General features: G+C 34.3%; 4 protein-coding genes across 5 annotated transcripts; 2 read left to right on the forward strand and 2 right to left on the reverse strand.

The window, feature by feature from the left end:
• Positions 1 to 745: 745 nt before the first annotated feature.
• Positions 746 to 3,755, forward strand: LOC108452117 (WAT1-related protein At1g21890-like). The gene is made up of 7 exons (XM_017749866.2): positions 746 to 1,104; positions 1,221 to 1,283; positions 1,651 to 1,767; positions 2,518 to 2,755; positions 2,843 to 3,001; positions 3,092 to 3,243; positions 3,332 to 3,755. The coding sequence occupies exons 1-7, from the start codon at positions 914 to 916 to the stop codon at positions 3,543 to 3,545; spliced, it is 1,134 nt and encodes a 377-aa protein (XP_017605355.1). The 5' UTR covers positions 746 to 913; the 3' UTR covers positions 3,546 to 3,755.
• A 2,112-nt stretch (positions 3,756 to 5,867) lies between these two features.
• LOC108453218 (uncharacterized) lies at positions 5,868 to 10,156 on the reverse strand. Its single transcript, XM_017751202.2, has 9 exons — positions 9,918 to 10,156; positions 9,552 to 9,657; positions 8,864 to 9,144; positions 8,603 to 8,708; positions 8,089 to 8,511; positions 7,903 to 7,979; positions 7,692 to 7,816; positions 6,858 to 7,109; positions 5,868 to 6,204 (listed from the first exon to the last, which is right to left on the reverse strand). The coding sequence occupies exons 1-9, from the start codon at positions 10,049 to 10,051 to the stop codon at positions 6,182 to 6,184; spliced, it is 1,527 nt and encodes a 508-aa protein (XP_017606691.1). The 5' UTR covers positions 10,052 to 10,156; the 3' UTR covers positions 5,868 to 6,181.
• A 154-nt stretch (positions 10,157 to 10,310) lies between these two features.
• Positions 10,311 to 12,738, forward strand: LOC108453219 (uncharacterized). The gene is made up of 6 exons (XM_017751203.2): positions 10,311 to 10,723; positions 10,808 to 10,916; positions 11,165 to 11,376; positions 11,471 to 11,498; positions 11,885 to 11,993; positions 12,485 to 12,738. Exons 1-6 carry the CDS (start codon positions 10,454 to 10,456, stop codon positions 12,564 to 12,566), a joined length of 810 nt encoding a protein of 269 aa, XP_017606692.1. The 5' UTR covers positions 10,311 to 10,453; the 3' UTR covers positions 12,567 to 12,738.
• A 672-nt stretch (positions 12,739 to 13,410) lies between these two features.
• LOC108453827 (general transcription and DNA repair factor IIH subunit TFB4) lies at positions 13,411 to 18,291 on the reverse strand. 2 transcript variants are annotated; one of them, XM_017752151.2, is made up of 12 exons: positions 18,061 to 18,291; positions 17,859 to 17,947; positions 17,484 to 17,754; positions 17,161 to 17,207; positions 16,228 to 16,265; positions 16,106 to 16,151; positions 15,520 to 15,573; positions 15,346 to 15,414; positions 15,003 to 15,079; positions 14,465 to 14,560; positions 14,096 to 14,182; positions 13,411 to 13,852 (listed from the first exon to the last, which is right to left on the reverse strand). In XM_017752151.2, the coding sequence occupies exons 1-11, from the start codon at positions 18,089 to 18,091 to the stop codon at positions 14,110 to 14,112; spliced, it is 891 nt and encodes a 296-aa protein (XP_017607640.1). In that variant the 5' UTR covers positions 18,092 to 18,291; the 3' UTR covers positions 13,411 to 13,852; positions 14,096 to 14,109. The 2 variants fall into 2 exon arrangements, with proteins under 2 accessions (XP_017607640.1, XP_052884766.1); XM_053028806.1 differs by having other exon boundaries at positions 13,411 to 13,873.
• Between the last annotated feature and the right edge of the window lie 3,390 nt (positions 18,292 to 21,681).

The following is a 21,681-nucleotide window of genomic DNA, read 5'->3' on the forward strand; positions in this document are numbered from 1 at the left end:
TAAATTAATTAATATTTTAAAATTAATAAAAAAATTATTACTTAATATTTTAAAATTGATAAAATATCCGCAACGTAGGGCGGGTTTTTGCCTAGTTATACAAATTATACTCAGGATTCTTAGTTGTCTTTTGATATTTTATAGCTTGTGCAGGAAAAAAGTTAGTGTGGTTTTGACATTCTAACACGGTGGGAATCAGAATCTCATCACACTATTAGTAAATCAAATTATGAAAGTATTTTAAAAAAATAAAAATAATTTAATTTCTGTTATTATCTGATTAATCGTACATAAAATTATATATAGTATGAGTATAAATTATTAACCTATAAATAATAAATTTATATTTGATGGATGTATCAATGAATAATATTTAAAATTTTAAAATTAAATTCAATAAACTTTACTTCTAATGATGTAGCAATGAATAATATTTAAAATTTTAAAATTAAATTCAATAAACTTTACTTCTAATGATGTAGCGTCCTATGGTTATAACTGCATCAAATTTTTGAACCAAAATAGGGAAATTATTTTAAAGTTTTATGAAATAAGGTAGCTGATGGATGCAAGATAAATCATATTCGAACTAAAAAGAAAAAGAAATAGGATAGGGGATTTGATTGATGTAATAATGGAGATGAGAGTAGCAAATTTGTCTTGATTCTCTGAATTTCTCTTTCCTTCAGGTTAGGCACTTTGAGAACATTTTCACATTTTCCTGGCCTTCACCTTTTACTTGCCTATAAGAAGCCCTTGTCTCATTTCAATGGCAACATATCTGAAAAGAAGAATCAATTATATATACATATATAAACAGAGAGAAAGAGAGAGCAAGAGGGAAAGGCAGAAGAGGCTAAGCTTATTATTATATATATATACATAGAATTCAGTATAGTTGTTTGAGGGGAAAATGGCAGTGTCATTAGGGCTGAACAAGGCGAAGCCATACTTGTCAATGATATCCCTCCAGTTTGGATTTGCAGGGATGTATGTTATAACCATGGTCTCTTTGCAGCATGGAATGAACCATTACGTTCTTGCTGTTTATCGTCATTTGGTTGCCACCATTGTTATTGCACCCTTCGCTCTTGTGCTTGAAAGGTCTCAACTTTTAATCTTTCTACAGTCTTTTATATATTTTTCTTTTCCTTCGTATTCGTTACTCTAACACACTATAAATTTGCTTACTTCAATTCTGGGTTTTTCTTTCCGTGCAGGAAAATAAGACCCAAGCTGACTCTCCCCATTCTCCTCAGAATCCTGGTGCTTGGTTTCCTAGAGTAATGCCTCCCAACATATTAACTGTTTTTCATGCATGCACATTCATACGTGCATACGTATATGTGTGTTTATGCAGAATTGCACTTCATGCATTACACTTGGGAATACGTTCCATGCAGATGAAATTAAGCCCTGTGTACATAAATTTATCCATGACATATTTTGCTTATCAATTCATTACATAACATTTGTTTCGAATAGTATCCGTATAAGTATTTATACAGGTATATATCTAATACAAATATATTCATTTTTCTTTTTAAAGTTCATTATCGATGATGAGTCCGTCACATAACATATAATTCATGCTAAATGAACGAAGGGAAAAAATGAAAGTCTACTTATTGGATAAATGATGATGAACAGGCCAGTGGTGGACCAAAATCTATACTATCTGGGGATGAAATACACGACAGCAACGCTTGCATCTGCCACTGTCAATGTGATTCCTGCCATTACCTTCGTTATGGCATTGATTTTCAGGTATATATATTTATATATAGTTGAGTTAATTTTAATTTACTGATTCATATTCCCATAAACGCAATAATAAGAAGCGTGCAAATTTTTTCAAAGGAAAGGTGATTTATTATTAACCAGTACCACAAGATAAGAAAAAAAAATGAAATGAATAAGAGGCGTGCAATGAGAATGAGAGGAAGAAAACGAAAGTTACATGCGCCAAGTATATATGCGGCAATAATATGTGGTGAGGTGGGTGTGGCGGGCCACTGTTTGGCATAAGCTCCCACCTTAGACCAAACCAGTCATTTCCAAGTTGAAAGTTGCCATCATCATTCATCATCTATCTATCTATCTTTATCTCCAATTTTTTAAAAGAATTATCTAATTTATATGTGGTTTATGGCTTTATGCAATCTTTTCTCATATTCTTATGGAATATTCATGATAAACTTTTTAGAATACTAAATGCTTCGCTTGCGCTTCACTATTTCACTATTGCTACTCCAAGTTACTTACAATTTTTTATATTCTCTATTTCTTGAACAAATTTGTTAAGCTCAAGCTCACTTTCTACTAAGTAAATAAATTTAATCAAAGGAAGTTCTAACAATTGAATCTTTATCTTGAATCTAATTTAGAGTCTTGAATTCTGAATCAAGCTCAAGTTTATTATAATTTGAGCTTAGCTCGACTAGATTAACCTTTTATGACATAATAATCTTGAGGAATGATGGGAATAACACATCAAGTATGAACTTTGTGAATTAGGTTGGAGAAAGTAAAGTTGAAGAAGGTGCACAGCATAGCCAAGATAATAGGAACAGTAATCATGGTCCCTGGAGCAATTATCATGACAATGTACAAAGGTCCAGCAATCAATTTCATAAAGTTGCAAGGGGGAAGCAACCACAATGCCACCAACGAAGCCGAGGCCAAGCATTGGGTTGCTGGGACACTAATGCTCCTAGCCAGATGCTGGGGCTGGTCAGGATTCTACATTTTGCAGGTCAGTTGTTGAAACATTTCACTTCTTCAATACCCTAGAATGTTGCTAATTAACTTGGGTTTTTGATGATCTTTTTGGGGGTTTCAGTCATTTACATTGAAGATGTACCCAGCAGAGCTCTCCCTTACAGCTTTGATATGCTTCGTTGGGACCATAGGAGGTGCAGCAGTGTCATTTGTGATGGAAAGAGATATGAATGCCTGGAAAATTGGATGTGATTCAAGCTTGCTAGCTGCTGTATATTCTGTAAGTAGTACGAAAAGAAAGGCCGAGACAATGAATTTCAAAGATGAATATAACAGCCTTATTGACATTATGAAATGATTGATGAATCAGGGAGTGGTTTGTTCTGGAATCGCATATTATGCACAAGGAGTTGTGATTAGGGAACGAGGCCCAGTTTTTGTTACTGCCTTTAGTCCCCTCTGCATGATCATCACTGCAGCTCTGGGATCTTTTATTTTAGCAGAGAAAGTTCACTTGGGAAGGTATTTTACTTCATCATTTTACACCTTTAGAATTTCCTTTCCATTATAGCATTATTCACTCATGTAAATTTCTTTTGTTTTTTCCCAGCATAATAGGAACTGTAATCATAATCTTTGGACTCTACACTGTGCTATGGGGCAAAAGTAAAGATCAGAAGAACGCAACAGCAATAGAGAACGGTAAAGTCCAAGAATTGCCAATCACTGACGGTTCTAAATCGACCAAGTTGGAGGATAGCATGGAATTACCTGCGACGATATTGAAGATTCCAGCTGAGAGTCAATTAACTAGAGAAACATGAAACAATGACTGTAGACTTGCAGCAAAGTTTTTTTGAAGCTATAATAGTAATTTATATATCTAAATCTAATCTCTTCCTCTAAATGGACTCTAGAGTGTTTTGTTAGAGAATAAACCAATTGTCGGGCTTTTAAAGCTTTTTAAGTTAATGGTTCCTCACTGTACTATGCTACAGTTTTTGTCTATAAATATAATTTTGCTTTTGCAAGGATATTGTGCTTACCTGTTACTGATGGAGCTATTTTCATACGGTTCTCCTGCAGCGTATGAAAGCACCTTCAACACTCTGTTACCGGATAGTTATAAGATTAGCAAGTTCATTATATTTTCTACTTTACATTATTATATTTTAAAATAACATTTTAAAAGTATTTTTAATAGTAATTAGGCCAAATTTTTCAAAATCACCACTCCTCCTAAGTTTATAAAATTATCAAAGAAAACAAATAATTCATCAAAATCTACTTATTTAGAATTATGTATTTATATAAATAGAAAAATTATATGTTCCACCAAAAAATTTTACGTTCCAACAATACAAACCCCTATTGAATTATGTGCCTAACGAATAACAACTTGCATTCTCATACTAACATTGGTTCATTACATAATGAAGGATATAAGGAAACAGGTTCAAAACTTTAATCACAAATCAAACAACATGTAGAGAATATAACAGCACATGGTTCATACAATATATAGAGCATATGTAAGCCTGTTGGCTTTTTGTGTCGTATTTTTTGGTTTTTTTTTTTTTTTTTTTGGGGGAGGACACAGCTAAATTTCAAGAAACAACTTAACCCTGCTGTGATATCCTTTTTAAGGCTCAATCAAAAGGAATGCTGATGTAAGAAAAGTTGTAAGATTTGAGATAATGTCACAATCTCAGATTTTTTATTATAGGATGATTAAATTAATTATTTTATTATTGAATAAATTAATTTAATATTTATTGTTATTAATAGAGGTGTTAATGGGTCGGGTTGGGTCAAGTTTGGGCTAAGTTCAAGTAAAAATTTAGGTCCATTTGTTAGGCTTGAGCCTGGTCTAAAAATGGGTCTAAAATTTTGTCCATCCCGACCGGATAAAAATGTTAAAATCCGGCCTAACCCGGTCCATATTAATTTTTATATTATTTTTATACAATTTTAAATATATATAATACATCAAAAAAAACTAAAACATCAAAATAAATATTTCTCAACAAATTGAAAATAAATTTTAAAAAATGATGCAACTTAATAAGCAAATGCCTCTAAAATAATAACAAAATTAACAATTACCTTTAAAATAATAACAAAATTAACAATAAAATAAGTTTTATACAATATCTAAATAATAATAATAAAATAGTAGCAACATAATAATAAAATAGTAACAAAATAGAAAAAAAACAACAAGAAAATAACATAAAAAAACATAAAAAGAGTAAATTTTTTGTCCTTTAGTACATTCGGGCTAGGCCAGGTCCAGGGCCAAAATGCCTTACCCAAGACTTGGCCTGTTTTTTAAGAGGGTCTTATATTTTTTTTATCCAAGTATATTTTTCAAGCTTATATTTTTGTCTAAATCCTTTCACATTTTGGACAGGCCAAGTGACCCATGAACAGGTCTAAATTACATGAAACCGAATAACATCCAATTATAATAGAATTAATATTTACTGTTTAAAATATATATATTTACTGTTTTAAAGAGTAAATATTTTGTGAAGTTTTTATGTTTTAAAATGAAATCTATTGTTTGAAATTAAATTATAATTAATAATAATAATTTTCAAAATACTTTTAAATATTAACCCTGTTATAATTTAAATTTATTTTACTCTTTTAATAATATAAAGACTAAATTGATATATTTAATAAAAAAACTAATTTAGTCTAGTCCTATAATACAAGGACCTCCCAGGTATTTTAACGTATCTCTTTCCCAAGGACCTCCCAGGTATTTTAACGTATCTCTTTCCCAAGGAAAATTAAGTTGGCACCTCGAATTCCTTACCCAATATCTCAACCAACCCGATTGGGATCGAATAAATCAGACCCAATGTCCAACCCCTAAATAAGTTGCTTGCTAATTATTAATCATTTTCATAAAAAATTATGCAAATATATAACAAAAAATATATACAAAGGCGACATAATACACAAACTGCTAGGTCCAGCTAACATCCTATGTTAGTTGAGGACTTCATCCTCCAAGTCAAGAAATCAGGGCAGGTGACTAGGTTGTCTCCTTTAGCTAGCTTTTGCATCCCTGCATAGTTTGGAAGTGACAAAGAAGCATACTAATTAATAACAAGCAACAATATGAAAGCCTCGAATTCCAACTCGAAAGGGCTCTGATTTAACTTTGTAAGGTTTATCATGAAGCCCTTGAATTCGGTTATTGTCAATATTTAGGGCTTGCAAGGTAGGTTCTTCCGGAAAAATAACCTAAATCACTGCATTAATCAACAATACACGACATCCTAATAAAAAAAATACTGAAGCAATGTTTTTCTATCAAGGACTAAACAACACACCAAGTATACTACAAAATATCAGTAGAAAACTAAACTCAGATACATAATATAGCATCATAATCTAACAGCCCATGAGCAAGCCACTGCCTTGCAAGTTTAAACTCGTCCAAGATTCAATCGCTGTCACCATCTTCTTCTGCAAACATATGCACAGATCATATAAGACAACTGTCACTAGCTTAGAACAGGGAACCTATTATCCAACTAAAAGTTATTAAAGAAAATATTATTGCAGCATAATCCGGTTTCACTGTGAGCTACTTGGACATGAATCAGGACTCAGGAGTCTGAAATGCTGCTACATTGAAAATATTTCCACTTTGCATTCAACGGCTTTTCTGTGGTCAACTATACGACATTAACACCTTGATTCACTTAAAAGTTGATTCTTCATATTATGTGTTTTTGTATGGTATTGAATTTGCCCCCATTTCTGAGAAGTGTCACAAACACTTCCCATGCCCAATTGTGAAATCATAGATTCACAAAGTACTACATAAACTCTCCAAGGCATAGATCTCTCCTCATATGCACCAAAAGTAAATGCACTTTAACAAAGGGGGAAAAGAATTTATTAGTAGGCTAAGAGTGATAAATTTATCATTAGAACGCTTATGACCTACTGACTCACTCCTGTCTATGGGGACAAAGAATCTTTAAGATCACAGAGTTGATTCCCCAGTCACATTATCTATATTCTCAAAAACTCAAGGTCCCCAGATTTAATGGTGCATAAAGTTCGTTAATAAAACTTCATAACAAAGCAAACACACAAATCTTTATACTCACCTTCTTCTGATTCTTCACTTTGGCTGTTGCCATCATCACCAGCTTCTTCATCACCATTATCTTCATCATCATCCCCGTCATCCTCATCACTTTCTTCACTTTCATCATCATCACTCATATCTGGTATTTTAGGCTTTGGTGGAGGAACAAAACTGGTTGTAGACCTTCTACGTGAACTTGACACAATATTACTCATGTCAATCCCTTCTAACTCTCTCGCTCTTTCTTTTCTCTTCCTCACGTCCTTGATTTCTGAGAATTAAAGTACTACTATAGATTAATAGAATTAAAGAAAAGATCAAGTAGAAGAATAAAATGGTGGTGGTAAATGGTGACAAAACCACAAGTTGTGGATCAGAATGCATTCAGCTTGGAGTATGGTGGGCACGGAAATCTCTGCAATCCCATGTGAATTTTACAGAGTTGCTACCTAATGCTCAAACAGCAATTATCACCAAGCCTTCTGAGTTCAGACACAGAAACTCTCAACGCACAAGAACAAAGAGCAAAACTAAGTTACCCATTGAAGATATTATTAATAGAAATGGACAAGTTTAAACTTGGTTTACACTTTCCACAGGTATCACTGTACCAGTTCTTAGTTAATGAATAGTTTCATTATCATCATCACTCATGGATGGTCAAGGCAACCGCTATATGACAAAATTAGTTAATAACACTCCCCCTTCCCAAAATGTTATCCAAGCATTAAAAAGCTTCCAATGGCAAAATAAAACATAATCCATCTTTTCTCAGTAACAAATATCTTTCCCGAAACAAGGTCAACTCCAGAAATAAATAATAAAAGAGTTGTACAGGGGCTAGAATCCTGACCTTTTTCTGAAGGCTTTGCAGATAATCCTTCTTTGGAAAGAACCTCCTCTAGTTCCTTAATTAATTGGGCTTCACGTTTATTCTCAGGGACCTGTTTGACCCTCTTGTAGATCGAGGGAGGAACACTGTAAATAAAATAAGGGTAAGAATACACTGACTTGCAACCTTCATGGAGTTCAAAGATTCATAAAAGAATTGGTCAAAGAGAAACCTCATCCCACATGACTTGATAACCGACTTTAGATGTTCCACACGTTTCCCATATACTGGAGCAGAAGTTTCTTTTCTCTGCATATCATTACTATTATTAAAAGGTGCTTAATTTAAATCAAATCAAAAGATGCACGAATTAAAAGAATATAGATTAGGACAGAAAATGAGCATTAAGAAGTAAGACCTTCACCGCCTTTGCAGAAGAAGATTGAGAGCGACCATCATCAGAGACACTCCCACTGTCTTCTTCATTGCTATTATCATCTGAATTTCTTTCTGCATGCTTGCTTCTCTTCTTGCTAGGCATCTCTGCCTCCTTCTTAGGTATTTTCCGTTTTTTAGGCCCTTCAGAGTTCTTAATCTTCCCTTTAGGAGTGATCTTCTTTTTGGGCTTCACTTCTTCTTCTTCTTCTTCTTCCTCTTCGTCTTCTTCTCCTTCATCATCACCATCTTCTTCTTCATCTCCCACTTCATCATTCTCGCTTCCTGATGAAGCAGAAATTACTTTCTTGCTAAGCTTTTCAGAAGTTTTGCTCTGAGAATTTTTCTTGAGGTTTTTTTTCTTAACCTCACTTGCAGGTGCAGAAACTTCAGCAGACTTCAATAGCTGATAATTAACAGAAAAATTACAAGAAAGTTACAATACACATTACAGTTTATGAAGCTGAATTGACTTCTCGCAAACAAACTATGCCCACCTCATCTAATTGTTCAGCGATAAACTTCTTGTATGGATCAAGTGTATATTTATCAAGTTTAAGATCTTCCTCCAAAAGACGACGGAGTCCAGCCATTGTGACTTTTCTGAAACATAAAAGTTCCAATGATTCGATATTACACCTCAGTATATCATAGGCACTGGAAAAGGTAGCATACAAAACAATATGATGCAACATAATGAACAAGCATTGCAATCACATTGACTTGTAGCAATTATCAAACAATTCAGTAACACTTACTCCGAATTAGCTTTCACATATGAAGCTCTATTTCTGATAGCTTTCTTTATCTTACTCTCAGAAACTTCTTTATTTTCTTTATTATCATTTTTCACAGTTTTATTGTCAGACAGAAGGCCCAAAACTGGAGATTCTTCCAATTTCTCATCTTCAGAGCAAGGTTCCTTTATTTCTTTCTTAGGTTGTCGTCCTTTGGGAGATTCTGTTCCTTCAGTGGTTGTACTTACATTTTTCTCCACCGTTCCACTAGAGCCTTCATTGTCATTGCCATCATCTAACCACTGTAAATAAAGAATGGATAAACATGCTGATCAAGTAAAAGAAAAATCATGCCCAATTGCACACTTAATGTTTGCGTCCAGCTGCAAATAGTTAAAATATAACATAAGAATGCTTTAATACCATTTTAGCAAATCAAGAAGATGCATTATAAATTAACATTATTCCAAGCAAAAAGAGGTAAAATCATGCATTTCCCAATATCAAACAAATTTTAGTTTTAATTTTTCAAAAATAGTATTGGCTTCTGTATCTAAAGGAGACCTTTTGCTTTTAGAAGAGAAAAAGCAAGTAGCAAAAGTAAGACTCAAAATTTACACGAAGCCTAAAAAAGGAAAAAAAGAATCTTATCAAGCAAGTAAAAGATAGAAAAGAGGGAAGTCCAACGCCAATATTGATAAAGAAGTACCTTTAACAGGCATTGCTTGACAAATCTCTTGTGAACATCCAGTGCAAACCTTTCTAGCCCCAAGTCTTTCTCTAACAATCTCCGAACTCCCTCGAACGTCAATGAGCTTAAAATAAACGAACCAAAAAAAGAACCAAATTAAACAAAATTATGAAGCAAATAAGCTACAGATCCCAATGTTATACACAATATTCACATTCTCTCAAATAATTCGAATAAAACCCTTCAAATATCCGTCCAAAATACCTAGAAATCCCTAGAATTCGACTATGTAAAGCAATTCATTTCACAAAACTTATGGATTCGAAACTGAAAACCTACTTAAGGAGAGTGAAAGAAATAAACAGCGAGAGAGAGAGAGAGTACTCGGATTGTTCCTTGAAGTGGCCAACGCGAGAGCGCATGGCGGTGGTAATTCGTGACTCGATATCGTCCATCTCCGCCGCCTCTTCCTTGGCTTCTTTTTCGGCGGCGGGGTTACCGTGCGCCTCCTCTGCCATTTGTCGGGACTCAGGAGAAGGTTTCACTGTCACTGGTTTAGAGAGAGAAACAAAGTGTGCTAAAACCTTAAGCAACGGGGGAGCGAGGAAAAAAAGGGGTATAAGGAAAAGATAGAGTGTAGGCGGGTGTACTATAATAAAATCACTGTGGTGGGTTCTGAGAATTACAAAGTAGGGGAAATTTTCCAAAATAATCATGTTTTACACAAATATTGAAATTATTAAGTAAAAATAGGAAATTTTGGTCTTTTAGACACGCAATACGTTAAACGACAAAAACATAAAAATCTTATCTCATCGTCAACATTTTTCATTTGTCCCAAATCCAAACATCAAAATTCTTGGAACAAAAAAGATCCCAAAATCGAAGTTCAGTTTTATAGGGTTTCTCTTTGAAAAACAATGGTTGGCCATGAAGCTGTGGAGGTTGCCAAGACGGTTCTCGAAGTCGCCGACGTCGCTTGGACCGCCATGGAATGTTGCCACCACCTCCACCACCGTCACAACCCCGACGATGATTCTCCTGAAAATCATGACGCTTTCAAACTCGAAAAAGAATTGGAAACCCTAAAATCCGAAAATCAACGTCTCAGGAATCTTCTGGAACAGAACCTCAAACTCCTCAACAATCTCTCTGAATCTCCTGTTTATTTAAACGACTGTCCTCCTGACGTACATAAATTTCATAACCCTTTTTTTGTTTTTGATTTTCTTTTTCTTTTTAATTTCTGGACCTAATTATTTAAGTAATTGCAGCTCTATGCTCGGTTGGTATCTACCGTGGAATCTAAAGACTTTTTGCTCCGACTCAAATCTCTTAACGGATCCAATACTAAAATCGAGTTTCCATTCAAGGAAGCTACAGGTTCTTATATTATTATTTTTGTATCGATTATTTGCACTTGCTGATATCTTGTATAGCTTTTCCATGAATGTAGGGAATGCATCAAGAAATTCTTAATCGAACTGATAAATTATTACCGCATCAAGTTGGATTAATAACTGTGACAATAATGTTGATGCAAATTTTTCCTTTTCCTTCTATTTATTGTTAAGAATGTTGATATTAATTGATTAGTTACCATGGTTTTTTTAAATTTGATTTTAAATTAGGGGATGATAAGCATTCTGCTGAAATTCTGATTAATGTTAACCAAAATGAACCAAGTTGGTGGGTATGGATAACTGATGAAATGATTCCGAGCAATGTTGAAGAGTGGAGTGGAATTGATGATGAGAATTATACTGTTATTAATGAGGAGCATGTTGTGGATGCGGTTGCTAACTTTATGGCCAAATGCATTTTGTCCAATCCTAAAGCTCAGGTTTTTAGCTGCCTGATCTGATTTTTATCCTTTTCAAGATATATGACATGTAAAAACGGCTTTCTCATGTTTGTTCGTGTTCCTGGTATTTCAGGCTTTGACACCAGAAGAACTGCAGAAAAGTAAATTTTCTACTTCACCTGGCTTTATGCCTTTACTACCTAAATAAACTTATCTTTTTTCCTTGCAAAATGGTTATTGTACTGGATAAATGCTTCATGATAATTGACAGAAAAATCATGCAGTTTCATTCTTCTAAGAAAGAGTAAATTGCATTTAATTTTAGATGTGGCATACGATTTCAATTGTTGTTGACCTCAATATTTAGACCCTGAAAAATGGTTTTGTGTTTCTATGAGTTCATGGCCTGGCATTTGAAAACTTGCCGGAAAATTTGAGCACAGAATATTGCTATCCTTAGTTTAGGAAATCTAATTATATTTCTCGCCACTCTTCTCGTCAACTAAACGCTATATGAGATTACTTATTATCATGAGATTATGAGCAGCTCTGCTTAAATCATTGGGAGGCGTCAGCAAATTGGAGAAAGTTTTGGGCATTTGGCATGCTGGAAAGTTGTTCTATGCGTTGTCAACCTGGGGACTCGCACTGTTTGGGTGCGTTTTATTGTTCCTTTTATTATTGTGTCTTTCTTGTTCATATTTTTAGTCTCTTTCCATTCTCTTGAGGTAAAAGAGTCAGCTTGTTCTTCTTTGAGAGGACGGGTCTATTGATTTAATTTTGTATAACACCATTTTTTAGTATGATGAGATCCATACTGAAAACTTATGGAGCCTGTTTGATAATAAATGGTTCCCCCCACCGTTTTATGAAAACCAAAGGGGAATTATTATCCATTGAAACGATCATTCCTTTTATACATTAGATTATGTGAACTCTTTTAGGTACTGTAGAACCTTTTTTGCTACATATCTTGTGAGCTAAATTCATACAATATATTGATGAAAGTATCATTTGAACAAACTTATAGCCTATTATACTACAACATAGCGTTCAGTGTCGTATAATGTGCTAGGTTTTAGTCATGTTCCTATGTAATCTTTGATCTAGTAAATTAACGGTTTAGTTTATCTTTCGACTTTGACAGGTTATATAGAGCCCGTAGTGTGGTAAAAGTTGCTGCAATGGGCATCCACACGACCGGCAAAGTTGTAATGAGGGCTCTATGAATTTATTGCTCCAATATCAGATAAATAAATAAATAAAAAAGGTCTGTTTGAACTGTATTATTCTTTCAATTCTCGGTTGGTTTGTTTAAAATACTTCTTGTTGCTGTAAAATGTACATGTTGTAAATATATTTGAAATACTCTTTTAATGAATCAATTGTATTGCTTCAGAATGATTACTACTCATGTAAAATATTCACTTGTACCAGGAAGACTCGTGGAAAATGTTTTTTAGAAAAAGAGTTCCTTTATAACATTTTTTGGAAAAAGAGTTCCTTTATAACATGATTTTTAGATAAAACTTATGTCAACATATTGAATATAATATCTTTATATATTCCAAACTTATTTCCTCTCTCATTTGTTCTTCCTCTTGATGTTAATTAATGTTAGAAAAAGTGAGTCATGAGGCTGGTGCCAAACTTTCAATAGTCTCTGTTACCCGATCTCTAACCAATAATTTGGGACCAATAACATGATTAAGGCCAAACCGTTTGAAGACAAAGGCTCAATTGCAATTTAACAACTTAATAAGTTATGCTTTTTCGATCAATTTAAAAGATAAAAGCTTGGTAGTAAAAAGGTTTTTACAAGAAGCATCTTCCTTGCTATGGAGCGCCTCTATTGATAATTAATTCTTTCCGTAATTAATCAACTTTTTTTGACATGTGTCATTTGACAATGTGTACGTTTATACACTGACAAATGTCAACACCTTGAATATAAGATCTTTATATACTCTCTCATTCAAACAAACTTATTTCTTCCCTCATTTGTTTTTCTTCCTGTGTGTTAATTACTGCTAAGATGATGAAAGGAAAAAAAAAAAAAAAGAGTAATGAGACTGGCACCAAACCTTGAATTGTATCCACTATCCAATCCCTAATACTTCCAAGCCTATGACAGAGAAAAAGTGACCCTTTTTGAAAAGCTTAGGATCAATCGCTACTTCACAAGCTTGCTTGCTCCATCTTGAGCATTTCCAAAAACTTTCCAGGTATAGTTTTCCACAACAACATTTGTAAAACAAAGTTGTAGGAAGACCCATAATGAAAGCTACATTCACCATTTCTTTTTCTTCTCTCTCGGTTCCTAAAACTGTTTCAACACCACTGAATGTTTCTAAAAATAACAAAGTATACTTTGTGCTAACAGTTTGGTGGATGAACAGAGAAATAATAAAATGAAGGCATGTCCTTTGTAAGTATCAAAATCTCATCTCCAATCTATCAAACTCTTCTGAAGGTTTACGGAGGAATCCATGGTCAGAGATGCAGAATCTCCGGCCTGCAATCACACATTTGTCACCTTCTCCGTCATAAGCACAACCAGAAATTCGTTTGACACGAGTTTGTGAGAAGATAAAATTTGTAAATGCTGGCTCAACCTTTCACATTTAATAATTTATGATGTACAGATTCCGCATATCAAATGGTTGCGCAAGGAGAAAGTTTTTGTTCTCTCAAGAAACAAAAATTGTTAAGCAAGAAAGACTTGCCCAAATTTAGTAGATTATAAAACTTCTCTAACCTCCTTAATTAACTTTATGTCTCAGGAGTCTTTCTCTTTTTGTCAGATGCTGAAGCCACCTCAGATTGAGCTTGACCAAATACAGACCTGCACTTGCAAGTAAAAAATCAACTTTACATACAAGGATTAAAGGATGGTTAAAAAAATCCCAAAACACTAAAAGGATGTTTGGGTTTCACAGGAGGAGAAATTGATGAAGCTGATTCCAGACAACCAGCACTTCTGTCGGAGAAAAGTTCGAGAAGTCACAGAATTTTTTGTTATTTTGAGAACCAACTGAACTTTTAATTGTTTGATAGATAAGACTTTTGAAGACATGAGGAGACGAACATAAAAAATGGAATCTAACTTGCAGCTACAACAGCTTACCCGCAGGTGGAACATTTCTTGTGATGCTTGCAGAAAATTGACAAACATACAGAACATATGTAGCCCATGTCAATAGTGTTTTTATGGCAAAAACATCTGTAAATTTCAGAATTCAATCAATGCATTGCATAGTTTAAAGTTCAAGTGAAAAAAGCACGAGAATTGACATGTGATTAACTGCAGGCAATATAGAGGAATTTAAGACCTTAAGCAGTTATGCTAGCTCGAAGAACATATACCTTGGCAAGAAAAGAAAATGGAAAAAATAAATCTAGAGCTCCCTCTTGTTGTAGTAATACCAAAAAAATGTTAAAGCAAGGAAATTAGCAGTTTTTTGGCTAGCATTGTTGACAGTTCTTATCTTACCTTTTTCTTCAAAACAAGCATGATATCAGCTTTTCTTTTAGTTACTATATTGACTAACATAAACCATTATCAATGGCACAATGCATGTTTAAGAGGCATGAGAGGAAACATGTACATTCATACAAATAAGGATGGCTTCAAAATTTAGCAACAAACAAGTAGCAAAACTTACGAGGCGCGAAAATCAACACCAACAGGCTTTGGAAGATGTATGAAACTGCGAGAATGCAAGTCAGTAGCAAAAATAGTCTGCATGGAAGGCCAATAACATGTTAGTAAAATAATCTGCCCACATTTTCATCAACCAAATGCACTTCAAAGAACATTTATAGAGAAAAAGAAACTTTTAACATCATACAAGGCCGCAAAGTACTGTTCTCATAAACAAGTACAGTATAAAACATATGTGCAAGAAATAAAGTTATGTTCATCAGTCTGTACAGAGAGAGCCGCAATTAGTGGCAATAAGCATAACATAAATTCAAATTGCAGTCAAATTAGAAAAAACAACATACCATGAGATACTGAAACAGCCCATCCAAATTTTGCGGTTTATGATGTACACCACCAGTTATGTAAGAAGCCTAAAACTCCGATGCATCAAACTGTATCAGTAGAGCTGAGAGAGGAAGACCAATGTTTGTTTGCAGCATAAGGTAATTAAGAAAGCATTACTAACGGTGCCATACCTGCTGCAGGAAGGCTGAATTTTGAGAACCTAGGTAACAAGAATCTATAGGAACCTACAAGATAAAGCCAATTAATTACGACTCACGACATGAATACATCTAAAGCAAGACAAACTACAAATTCATGTCATAAAAAGTAAATATGTTCTATACGTGCATTTGTGTTTGTTGTGTATATTCAGATTTACAGAGAGTGACATAGATAAAAATTACTGCCATAAACTTAAAGAAACGAACAATGTCAAATTTCACCTACTAGCATAATGCAAATCATCCTAGTTGAAAACAAGATAGCAATAGTAAAATGACGAAAATAGTATTTCCACAAGTTTAAAACCAAGCATGAGCTGTCATCATAATGCCCTCCCTAAACAATTCAAACAGAGGCTACAAAAGGTAGAACTCAAGGAAAATTAACTTCCCAACTAATCATTTAAAGTTGTTCGTGTCATTATAAGCAAGAATACAAGACTAGATTGAATATAGTTAATATTGAGCTGCCAAACGGAAGAATCTAACAAAAGGAAAATTAGGCAGAAATATATTGAAACGATGAGAAAGAAATAATAGATGCAGCATCAAGTACCGAAGAGCGTTGGGCAGAGAATATCGCGTTCATGATTGCAACATATCTGAAAGAAAAAATATTTCTTTGAGTCTAAAGGCCAGAGGTTGAAAGCATAAATAACCAAAAAAAAAATAACTTACTGTTCAGGTCCATCTGGTGATCCCTGCAAGCATAAGATCTGTATGCACATGTTAGTCAACCACTATGAAACATAGTAATAAAAACAAAAACAAGTAAATACACAAAAACTACAGTGTTACAAAATTTGTTTCTAACCTATATCCAGAGAAACTCTCGATTTTATTATCAGTTTGCATATAGCTTTTCCAAATTGTTGGAAGTTAAACCACTCTAATGTTATCCAGCATGCATTTCAACACCTAGAATCATATATCCTTCTACGATTAGAAAAATATCTTTGTCTCTTTATCATTGCTCAATAACTATGAAAATTAACAATGCACCCATGTCATATATAGCTTGGCCCACAGTTATTTTAGTAACAGTGGTCGATAATGCAAACAATATTTAAACAGCATTGTCCTGGCAGCTGTCCTGGTCAGTTACCTTAATACAAGCATCACCTTTTGATCTCATCAGAAGTAAATTTTAAAAATGATGGTGCACTAACAGGAGGAAGTGAAAAGTGGGTTTGCTACAAACATGAAAATAAATAAAATGAAAGAAAATGCAGCTCCTCATGGTATTAAGAAGACACATGGTACCAAAGATGGCACTTTTGACTATACAAAGATAGATGAATTTTCAACAGCACTGGTACTTAACAAGATACATATGCAATTGATATGAACGTGTTCAAGCAGTCTACAGTTGCTGAACACACATACAAACAAAGAAGACACAAAATTATAATAGTAAACATAATCAGCGTGTATCTGAATTATTTCAGAAATGTAGCACTAAACAAATAAAAACATATCCAATTTCATTCATCACATGAAAGAATTTCCCAACGAGCAGGAACTGCAGAATTGGTGTATAAAATTTTTCAGATGTCAAATTATTAAGATCAGCAGATAAATCGAATAGCAATAAATTATTTAGAGACTCACTCGAGGATGTGGATAGAGGGCTCCTGAACGAAACACTCTCTGTATATCTGTTAAAATCTAATTAAATCAAAAAACAAGTAAAGCACATATTGACAAATGCCTGCAAAACGTACACTATGCCTTCACTCTCCATGCATTTCCATGCAACTGAATAATACTTACATAAACATCACTCGGGTATTGAACAACCCCCTTTACATAGCTATATAACACTATTACCACTATAAACCCATTAATTTTCCAAAAGAACTAGGTTTACCATGAATAGAACCAAACATTTACATCAAAGAAGTAAGGAAGCATTAAAACACCAGAAAGGATACAACAAAGAGCCATTGACAATGACCCCGAGAAAAGGGAAGACTTAATCTTTCCTTCAGGTTCCTCCTTGCTCAACTGCTCATCTTTAATAAGAAATTCCTCCAACTTCTGCAACAAACTGGAGCACATAACAGGCATTCTCCCGTTCTCAAAACTCCGGTTCAAATCTGAAGACGAATCAAAGACATAGTCACAGGAATTATATCCAGTAGCAATAACCACGACTTGGTTTAGCTGATTCAGAGTCAATATCGCATTCAAAAACGCAAGAACCTAAACAAACACCAACATTACAGATCAATAAAATGCAAAAATCAATGAACCTTTTAACTTGGTTTGCTTTAATTTTTAGGGTTTTCTGATAGATAAGAGATTACATGGGAGAGAAACTGAGAGAAAGAGAGTGAGGAGGAGCTCCAGAAAAATGGGTTAGTGTCCAGCAAAACTACCACAAGGCTAACATCATCTGCAACCATAATTAACAACAATAGTTATAAAAGTATCAAAACAAAAGAAAACCCAAGAAGGAAATCAATCAATATTATGCGAGTATCAAGAAAAGTTTAAAGGAAGGGCAACCTGCATAGAGCTTGGAAGGAGCTGAAGCCATGGAGGAGGCAGCTTCTCCTACTTTTATTTATTGTTACTATCAAAAGATTGGGTTTTTTTCAGCGAATGCAGTGAGTTGGATTCATGAGAAAAAGGGAACGACAGACCTGACCGAAATTCTCTCCTTCAAGCTGTTGATTGTAAGCGTCGAGTCTGCTCAAAATACGAGATTTTGCATAAAATGGGCTGAAGAACAGAGGCCCCCATATTCTTAGGCGATGGAATGGCTCAATTGAGCCCATTTGCTTTTCACTAGTTCTAATTCTTTTTTCGGATCCCCCCCCCCCACGCCGGGTCTGCATTTTAATTAAATTAATGCAATATAATTTTAAAAAATTGAGACTGTTAAAAAAATTTATTCATGATGACTGAAAGGAGGAGTTGAAGATGGAATTTTAGTGTTTCAATCTGAAAGCTTTTAAAGCTTTCTCTTTCAACACAAAATCTGATCACTTGCAAGTTAGAATTGAAATTTTATTTATTTAAGATGGAGAAAAGCAAGTCCTAAAAGTGAGCAGTAATCAGAAACTATTGTAAACCCAAAACTGGAATCTTTACCATCTGTCCTGTCTGAAAATGAGCTTGTTTGCATAATAAGATTTTAAGATGTTCAAAATTATTGTACCATGTTCGATTTTGCATTCAACCTCCACCTGTTTAACCAGTGCCACACTTTTCTTCATGTTGTCTCAGAACCAAAAGATGCTTTTAAGATATTAAAACAAACGTCTAGAATGAGTGATCTGATTTCACAAACTGACCAATTGCTTTCCAAGTGGCAGATGCAAGTAAGTGATAATAGTATTTTTTTTTTTTTCCTTTTACGCTTACCTTTTGCGTATGCTTGTTATCTACGATACAAATTAGCCACTTGTGCAGGATTACTTGGAGCTGTTAATGATCCCTTCTGCTGATTTAGTTGCAGTCACTTGGTGTGATGAGCAGCTGCATATGGCCACCACAGTTTCTAACCATGTATTTTGCTTATATGCTAAAGAAATTGATGCTATAGGATCAAATTTGGGTTTTGAGCGTAGGGTGGATTTTAGCCAGGAGATGCTGGCTCCCTCAACTAGTACAATGACACTCAGTAGATTGCTCGGACATGGTGCTATAACAAGCGGCACTTCAGTTGATGGAAGGGGTTTGGATATAAGAACATCAAAATGTGAGCTACCAGTGAAAAGGTACAGGCTTGTTATTTCCTTTGAAGCGACACTTAGTTGTGTATTACTTGCATATTAGTTGAGCATTCTTGACATTGGCAGATCAAAGATCAAATTTGATGTTTATTATCTATCGATTACAATTTCTGTTTCGGGTCACTAGGATGGATAAAGTAGTTCCTTGGATAAGTAGAGTGTCTATAAATGTATGACCTGGGCATTTTATCTAATATGTTTTGTCTGAAACAGATTTTGGTTCAGTCATCCCGTTAAGTGATTTAAATTTTCATTATTGGCACTGCCTTTTTACTTTACCTAAATTAGTTTTGGCATTTGCAATAGAGGGATGTGAAGTCCTGTCTTTTCAACATTATTAGCTCCATCATACTTGGCACTGAAGGGTTCTTCATTTCATGAATATTTGTCTTCATTGAAATGCATTTCAAGATCAGAAACCTCCCGCTTATTGGCAGACATGACTCGATAAAAAGACGGAGGTAAACAAACTTTTAAATAAATTACTTTCATTATTCATGACCCATCACTGCCCTTGCTGTAGTTCTTGTTTTGTCATACTGGAGACGAGGTGCTCGGCATTACTTGAGTTCCATGGCAGTTATATTATCCCCTGAAGATATTTCATTGTTGGATCAATATAACTTTACTGGCAAGTTATCATCCAACGTTTGATGCTAGTTTCAGAAAACCATAATCCAGGAAAACCCCAACAAAAGTAGACATGGTAAGCTTGTAAGTTTAATGCCATTGGCTTTAAACAACTGCGAGTCAACGATGGATATTAAATGGCTTAGGAAAGTTGCAAAAATTATTGGCATGTTGATTTGTTTGAAATTTCTTGATGTCAGGTTATGTATGTAGCCGGCTTCAGCCATGTCAGGTTAGTTAGGAGGATCATGACAATGTAGAAAGCTACCTCAATTACCAAATACAAAATTTATTTAGTTAACACGATGGACAGTGAATCATTTTCAGTAAACAGGTGAGACTAGATTTGCTTATCCGAATATAAAAGTGAGATAAGATTGAGCTTTGTACATATTCATTTTCAATTGCCATTCCTCCTCCTTTTTTCATTTCTTCTTCTTTACCCCCTCCATCTTATTGCTGGAAAATAATATGGTTATTTCGACTAGTTACTTTATCCGAATATGTTATGAAGTATTTTTGTTTAAATTATGTGCATGAAAAAAATATATCCTTTAAACTATGAACTCTGATCCTTATTCTAGTGTTCAAACTAGTAGCCACAGTTTATTTTCGTGTTTTTTTTAACAAAAAAAAACTACTTTAATATTAGAATTTATAGGATGCGTTTGGTTGGGTGGAAAAGTGAGTGATGGGAGGATGGAGTAGAAAAGTAGAAAGAAAATAAATTTGAAGTTTACATGGTTAGGAAAAAAAGTGAGAGAAGAAAAAAAATAAGAGGAGTGATCATTCTCATACTAATGCATAAAAACCAATCGAAATGAAATAATAAGAGGAGAAAAACATATGTTAGCTCAAATTACACATTTTTCATTTGTTTTATTTTCTTTCGTTTCACTTTTCAACACTACCAAATAATGGAGGGAAAGAAAGTTGTATTCTCTTTCTATTTTTCCATCTTTCACACCACAATTAAGGAAAAAAAAATTAAATTTTCATCCTTCTAATTTTCCAACCCTTCAATTGTTGATCTTTCCAATTTTCTTTCCTACGTACCAAGCAAAGCGACTCATCTCATGTAGCTAACAAGGTGATTTGCTCACTATACTTCATATTATTTCCGTAAGCCAAAGGAGTTCATACGAATCTTCATCTTCTTCTTGTTCTTCCTATCTGGCTGTATCTCTTGGCTCACTTAGCAAGGCTTGTAAACCTGAGGTCATGTACGCAACAAACCTCGAAGTTTTTAAACAAAAAACGACCCCAAAAAAATTGTCATTTCTTGTGTTTCTGGTCCAATCCAAACCGGTTCCATCTTTGCTGGTTACTTGCCTTTTTCAAGGGACCAATACGAGCAGGTACAAGTGGAAGCACTGGTTATCCAAGGGCCCCAAGTTGGCGACAGTAATGAGCCTCAAGAAGCGGGTGTTTCCAAGTACACTTTTTTTCCATCATTCATTAAGATCTTCCTAACCTTCTAGGGACCTGCTGCATCCACGAGTTTGTGTAGCAATGCATCAGTATTGCAGGTTGCTTAACCATACAAATGGTGTCGGTAGCTAGCTTATGACCACTAAATGGCAAAACAATTTATGGCTTTTGGCTTCATCTAGTTACTATTAACTCAATTTGTTTATGCAAAAATAATTTAGCTTCGGTTCTAGTCTTTTACTGCTAACTGGTTTTTTCCCCGTTTCTCTTCATTATTGAGACGTAAAATGTACAACTGTGTCTTCTCTTCTTTTTTTCTGATTGGATA

The sequence above is a fragment of the Gossypium arboreum genome, chromosome 5 (assembly GCF_025698485.1).
Source record: "Gossypium arboreum isolate Shixiya-1 chromosome 5, ASM2569848v2, whole genome shotgun sequence".
NCBI lineage: Eukaryota > Viridiplantae > Streptophyta > Magnoliopsida > Malvales > Malvaceae > Gossypium > Gossypium arboreum.